At 43.8% G+C, this 6,817-nt stretch overlaps 2 protein-coding genes across 2 annotated transcripts in view; one reads left to right on the forward strand and one right to left on the reverse strand.

Moving 5' to 3' along the window:
- Positions 1 to 452, reverse strand: part of TTC19 (tetratricopeptide repeat domain 19) — a 57,163-nt gene extending 56,711 nt beyond the window's left edge. The window contains 1 exon segment of the mRNA XM_006875922.1: positions 44 to 452. Coding sequence (XP_006875984.1) covers positions 44 to 452 — 409 coding nt within the window.
- Positions 451 to 6,817, forward strand: part of ZSWIM7 (zinc finger, SWIM-type containing 7) — an 18,598-nt gene continuing 12,231 nt past the window's right edge. Inside the window, exons 1-2 of the mRNA XM_006875923.1 lie at positions 451 to 526; positions 5,907 to 5,928. Coding sequence (XP_006875985.1) covers positions 451 to 526; positions 5,907 to 5,928 — 98 coding nt within the window. The remainder of the gene's footprint in view (positions 527 to 5,906; positions 5,929 to 6,817) is intronic.

Genomic DNA, 6,817 nt, shown 5'->3' on the forward strand with positions numbered 1-6,817 from the left:
CCCGCCCAGCCGCCCCAGGCTCCGCCCGGCCCGCGCTCCTCACCTGCCACCAGCGGCAGCAGGCCCGGGCTCCGGCCGTGCTGCACAACTCGTGAAGAGGGCACAGCCATCTCGGGCTTCGGGCCGCCAGCCGGCGCCAGGAACGGGAGCGCCGAGTAGTGCCGGCCCCACAGCCCCACAGCCCGTATAAGGCCCCCGCCTAGGCCTCGGCTCAGAAGCCGGTACATGCTCCCTCACTGTCTTCTGCGCACTGGAAGCCCAGCTGGCTTCCCGGGACGTCCCGCCCCTAGCGCCGAGCGCTCCTCCGAGTCTTCGTGGCCACCCGCGAGCGCGATGACGCACGACGACGTCACTCCTCTGAGCCCCGCCCCCGGCTCGAGTAGAGACTCCTCAGGCAGACGGCAGTCTGGGTCACAGTGCATTTCCGAAGAAGACCCAAGCTGGGGCGCCATGGCCGTCACGTTACCCGCCGTGGTGGAGGAGCTCCTGAGTGAGATGGCCACGGCGGTGCGAGAGAGTGCGCGAAGTACGGCCAAGGGCCTGCGTAGCTGCGTGGTGGGCCGCGCGGGTGGGAACCTGCGGGCTTGGGAGTTGAGAGACTGGCGAGCGCGGGAAGCGGGGCTCATCTCTCCTCACCTATTCTTAGCTTATTTCCGTGTGGTTCTCTCTCTCAAACTCCTGCTGGTCTTTATGGAGGGGGGGGGGGAGGAGAGAAGGCGAAATTTGGGGCAAGTAAAAGTCAAACCTATCGAGCGAGTGTTTAGGGAACAACACAGTTGCCAGGGCGCCTCTCTCAGGGGTGAGCAGGCCATAGGGAAACTCCGACTGGAAGTGCTGAGAGCTGCCGGCGAGGCAGGCACTTCAGATGCGAGCAGGAGAGTGGGAAGGACGGGACTCTGCAGTGAGCTATGGAGTCGGTTCTGATTCTGATCCTGTATTGGGTTTCCCAGGAGCGGCTGTTGGGGTTTGCACCGCCAACCTTGTGGTTAGCATTCCAGTGCTGATCCTGCAGTGCTGTAGTGTGTTTGTTAAGTGTCATCGAGTCAGTTCCGACTCACAGCGACCCTTTAAAGGGTTTCCAAGGAATGGCTGGTGAGTTTGAACCGCCGACCTTGTGGTTCAGAATGACCTTATGGGTTAGGTGCTTTTTCCCACAGCGCCAACTTGCTGCTTAGTTTTCTCCAGCAAATACTGCTAGCTTTAAAAGTTACAACTCTCATACACTTGATTCAGAAAATGTTTAGTACCACACATCTCAAGTGAATGGTGGTGGTTGTGTGCCACCGAGTCGGTTCCAACTCATAGCGACCCTGTATAGTTTCTGAAGCTGTAAATCTTTATGAAAGCAGAAAGCTTCATCTTTCTCCCATGGAGCAACTGGTAGGTTCAAACTGCTGACCTTGAAGTTAGCAGTCCAGCTCGAAATCCACTACACTACCAGGGCGCCTTCCAAAATGAATTGTTGTGAAGTGCCATCGAATCGGTGCTGACCCATATAAGGACCCTGTATAGGGTTCCCGAGGAGCAGCTGGTGAGCTTGAACCGCCGACCTTGCAATTCAAACGGCTTTGCAGTCTACACAGCACTAAAAATTGGTGGCATAGTGGGTTAGATGTTGGACTGCTAACCACAGGATCACAATTCAGTTACACCACATGCTCTTTGGAAGAAAAGCTTTTGCTCCGTAAAGATTTACAGTTTGAGAAACCTCACATGGGGTGGCTATGGCAGTGGGTGAGGAGTGTAATCCAGAGGCTGTAGACTAAATTGGGATATTGTGAAAGTACCTCTTTTTTCCTACCAATAGAGGATGCTCTGTGTCTATGCTTATCAGACTCACTGAGAAAAGACGAATAAAAAACAAAACTTTTCAAACGCTTCCACTGATTATAACCAGTCTCCTAAAGTAACATGGTCATTTTATAAATATTCGTACAGTGGAGTCAGACCTCACAATTTATTCACTTGGATGATTTTTTATTTCAAAGTACTGTACTGCACTTTGAAAGAGCTTGAGTTACTTAACTGTTTTTAAAAGATTGAGAAAAGCCAGCCAGCTTTTGTTTTTCTCCGTTCATTCAGCACTATTAGACCAGCCATGTTCCGATTACATATACCATCAGGTCAGATAGTGTTTCAGGGGCTCTAAGATTTGATGGGCATCTTGATATGGCATGGTAGGATAAATAATGGACTGTTAACTGAAAGATCAGTGATTCAAACCTACCAGCTGCTCCTATGGAATCCTCAGAAACCTTGTACAGCATCACTGTGAATCAGAACTGATTCCGTACATTTAACCACAGATTTGATGACCTTGAGAATGGATTATTATCAGTTACACCAAAACTGGGCTCTATGTTTTAATGCATAATTTCATATACTGTGACTGTCTTGTTTTTCTCCTATACACAGTAGTTTCCCTGATACTCATTGCTCATCAGATACCTGATACTCCTATGACTATGTAGGATGAGCAAGGTTGAAGCCGCAAGACCAGTTTGAACTGTAAGGTTGGTGGTTCAGACTCACAAGTTGCTCCTCAGAAACCCTATACATAGTCACTATGAGTTGGAACCAGCTCCATGACACTTAACAACAACAGCAACAACCATTGATTCACATTTGTTTCCCACACAGTAGTAATGTTTTAATATTAAGATTGCAAGTTAGACTTGTATTATGACAGTGTAAAAACCAGTCCTGAGCCTTATACTAGTTCTTGTTGGTGTGGATTCCAACTCATACTGACCATGTGGCACCACAGAGCATAGGCTTTTCAACACAGATTTTTTGGGAAACAGATCACTAGGCCTTCCTTCCAAGGCACCTCTGGTTGTAGTAAAACCTTCAACTTTCTGTTAGCTACTGAGTATGTTAACTATTTGCGCCACTTTGGTGCAATGTATTCCATTTTGTCTTGGTTATTTGGAAAAAAACCAGCTAAGGTGATTTTCCTCCTGAGCCCTATAAAGTTGTTTGGAGAACTACCCTTGCTCTAGTTCTTAGAGAAGCAGCTTTAGAGGCACAGGAGCTCCCAGGTTGTTTTCTACAAAAATCCTCACAAATGGACAAATAAATAAAATCACATTAGATGGAAAACAGATTGAAATTGTAAAAGACTCCATTTTGCTTGGATCCACAACACTCATAGAAGCAATAGTCAGGAAATCAAAGGATATAATGTAGTGAGCAAGACTGCCTGCCGCAAAAGACCTCTTTAAAATGTTAAAGAGCAAAGATTTCACTTTGAGGTCTAAAGTACGTCTGCCTGATCCAAGCCATGGTATTTTCAGTCACCTCATACGCACGTGCAAGTTGGACAGTGAATGAGGAAGACTGTAGAAGAATCTATACATTTGAATTATGGTGTTGGTGAATATTGAAAATACAAGGTCAGCAGTTCAAAACTACCAGCAGTTCTGCGGGAGAAAGATGAGGCATTCTGCTCCCGTAAAGATTTACAGCCTCGGAAACCCTGTACAGGGTCGCAATGAGTCGGAACCGACTCCACGGCACATAACAACAACAACAACAACATGGACTATCAGAAGAACAAACAAATCTTTTTAGATTTGCTCCTTAGAAGCGAGGATGGTGAGACTTTGTCTCTTTCACTTTGGACACAAATCAGGAGGGACCACTCCCTAAAAAAGGACATCATGCATGCTTAAATTGAGGGTCAGCAGAAAAAGAAGAAGATCCCCAAAGAAATGAACTGACTCAGTGGCAGCTACAGTGGGCTCAAGTGGAAGAATTGTGAGGATGGAGCAGGACCAGGCAAGTGTTCGTTCTGTTGTGCAGAGGGCTGCTATGAGTTGGAACCAACATAACAATAATGAATATGGTCTGTGAGTTTTGTATAGCCATTGCAACAAATTATTGAACCCTGCAGAGAAGTTGAATGCTACAAGGGAGCAGCTGATACCAGCCATCCTGGCTCCTAATTTATTATTTTTTAAAGAATGTTTTATTGTGTTTTTAGTGAAAGTTTACATAGTAAACTAGGTTCTTCTGCTTTTTACCTTTAAATTTTCATCTTATTTTCTCTACTTCTAGGACAATTACTACTTTATCATCCAAAGTTTTCTATGGAATTTTCCAGTCTATTATGTTTTTAATTTACAGCTCCTTTTTCTAAAGATTCTTTTTTTATTGTGTCTCATGCCTGGTTCGTAGTTGCATTGACATCTTTTTCCCTGATGTTTAATGAGTTTTTTAATTGTCTTCTTTCTGCTGTTTTACATCTGATTAGCTTCCTTTGGTTTGTTTTCTTTCCTATGTCCTTTTCTTTCATGTCTGGTGATCCTTGGTTGTCTGGTCATGATTTAGGGTGAAAGCACTGAGTGGATTGATGGAGTTTATAGACTGGTTTCCTGGTGTGATTCTATAGGATAAGCACTGGACTGCAAACTGAAGGGTTGGCAGTTCAAACCCACCAGCCATTCCTTGAAAACCCTATACAGAATTGACTTGATGGCACTTTAACAACAACAACAAAGACCATGAAATAAGCCTTCGTGGCACAGTGGTTAAAGCATTTGCCTGTTAACCAAAAGGTTGGCAGTTCAAATCCTGTCTCCAGGTGGGTGTGGTAGAGACTGGAAGTGTGAACACAGTTCTCTGGTCACCGACTGTGTAGTATATAGTTCAGGATGGGTTCACACATTGCCAGGAGCAGGGGTGGCACGTCCTGTTCCCTACCCCAGGGAGAGCTGAGGCTGTGCAGGAAGGGGTGCCCCTGGCTACCAGGTGCGTGTGGGAATAAGGGAGAGCTGCACTCCACTTACCGCCAACCTCCAGCGGCATCCTGTGCCCTCAAGCCACTGTATGGGCAGCCATCTGCAAAAGTTCAAGATGGCCTCACCGCTACACGCCAGCTGACAGCTTGCCTGTTTTTCTTCTTTCTCACTGCTCCTGTTTAGCTTCCTCTTCCAGTCAGCATACAATTCACCTCTCTGTACTATCCTCTGATGGTCAAGATTCCAGAATCACCATCTGTCTCTGTTTCACTTGGTCTCCTATGTCTTTGTTGGAAAAGGCTGGCAGAGTGCATCTGCCTACTCCACTATCTTGCCCTGAAACTCCTGCTCCATAAGGATTTATAGCTTTAGAAACCCTGTGGAGCAGTTCTACTCTGTGCTGTAGGGTCTCTATGAGTCAGAATGGATTCCATGGCAATAGGTATAAACTGTGAACTTCACTGTAATTGATATTATTAGACTATTTGATTGGGAAACCCATTCTAATATCATAGACTCATATCTAGAGGACCAAAGCCTGATTGTCTATGTTATGGGAGGCATGTTGAGAAGGAAGGCAAGAGATCGCCTAGTTTTCATTGAGATGCTCTTGACCTCAACTGTTCCTAGTATTTCCCCCGCATCTAGATAGTTTGTACTTTAATCTCTAGAAAATAAACCCAGTATTTCATCAGAGAGAGAAAAATCCGTCACCTAGAGCTAGGAAGGGAACTGGGGTCCTACTGCTTCTTAAACTTACTTTCAAAGAGTTTTCCATATATAAGCTTCATGCTTCACCACCAATTACAAAGCTATTTGGTGCCACTGATTTGAAGGGTTCTTTCTTTGTTTCTGATCTAGAAAGGTGGGTAGGTTATTCTGGAATATAATTCCATTTTCTCAGATCTGGTATTTTTCCACTCTTCAGCTTCCAGTGTGTTTTAACTGTTGCTTCCTCTCCTTTTCTCATCCTTGGTAATTTATGTCTGAAAAAACTAGTAATAAATCCTTGTTATTTTTTCAGTGGCATTCTGAGAAAGAGGTAAATTAGATGTATAGGTTTAAATCACTATCTTATACAGAAGTCTTTTGGTTACAGTCTTCTTAAGATTGTTCTGCTCATTGGTTTAACATGATTAACTTTTTTGCATTTCTGTTTTGCAGTTCCTGATGAGCACCTGTTATCGTAAGTTACATTTTGTTGTATTTGGGTATTTTTTTTTAACCTCAGTGTTTCAAGAGCCAAATCCTTTCAGCACCAACTCTTAATTTTTATAAATATTTTTACAAAGCTAGGAACAGTATTTTCTTGACATGATTATTAAAACTTTGTCTCAGGTGAAAAGTTACAATCATTCCCATATTGTCCAATTTGCCATTCTTGTTTACTATTGTTCTAGAAATTGCAGTGGATACACTAACTAATAATAGGCACAAGACACAGTGAAAGAAAGAATCTTTAGAAAAAGGAACTGTAAATTAAAAACATAATAGACTGGGAAATTCAATAGAAAACTTGAAAGATAAAGTTGTAGAAATTTTCCTAGGAAGTAGAGAAAATAAAAATACGAAAAAGAAGTTAGAAGTTTACCTTTTTACAAGGAAGGAAAAGCAATTACCATTTCTGGCAGATGATATGACTACTTATCAAAACCCAAGAAAATATAGTAAAATAAAGTTTTAAAAATGCAAAAATCATTTTCCTTGATACCATAGTTCAAAAATATAATTACATCCTCAGTAGCAACAAAAACGTGGATTGTTTTTAAGTGCCATCAAGTTGGTTCCCAAATTTAATTGTGATGTTGTTAAGTGTTGTTGAGTCAGTTCCAACCCACAGCGACCCTGGTTAGGATTTCCAAGGAGCAGCTGGTGACTTGAACTGCCAACCTTGTGATTCAAAATGACTTTGCATCCAGCACATTAACCCACAGGGCCATACCAGGTCTCTGTTTATATATATAAATATATGGAGCTCTGATAGCGTAGTGGTTACGAATCGGGCTGCGAACCTTAAGGTCAGCGGTTCGAAACTACCAGCCGCCCCGCGGGAGAAAGATGAGGCTTTCTACTCC

The sequence above is a fragment of the Chrysochloris asiatica genome, unplaced genomic scaffold (genome assembly GCF_000296735.1).
Source record: "Chrysochloris asiatica unplaced genomic scaffold, ChrAsi1.0 scaffold00346, whole genome shotgun sequence".
NCBI classification, from domain to species: Eukaryota; Metazoa; Chordata; class Mammalia; order Afrosoricida; family Chrysochloridae; genus Chrysochloris; species Chrysochloris asiatica.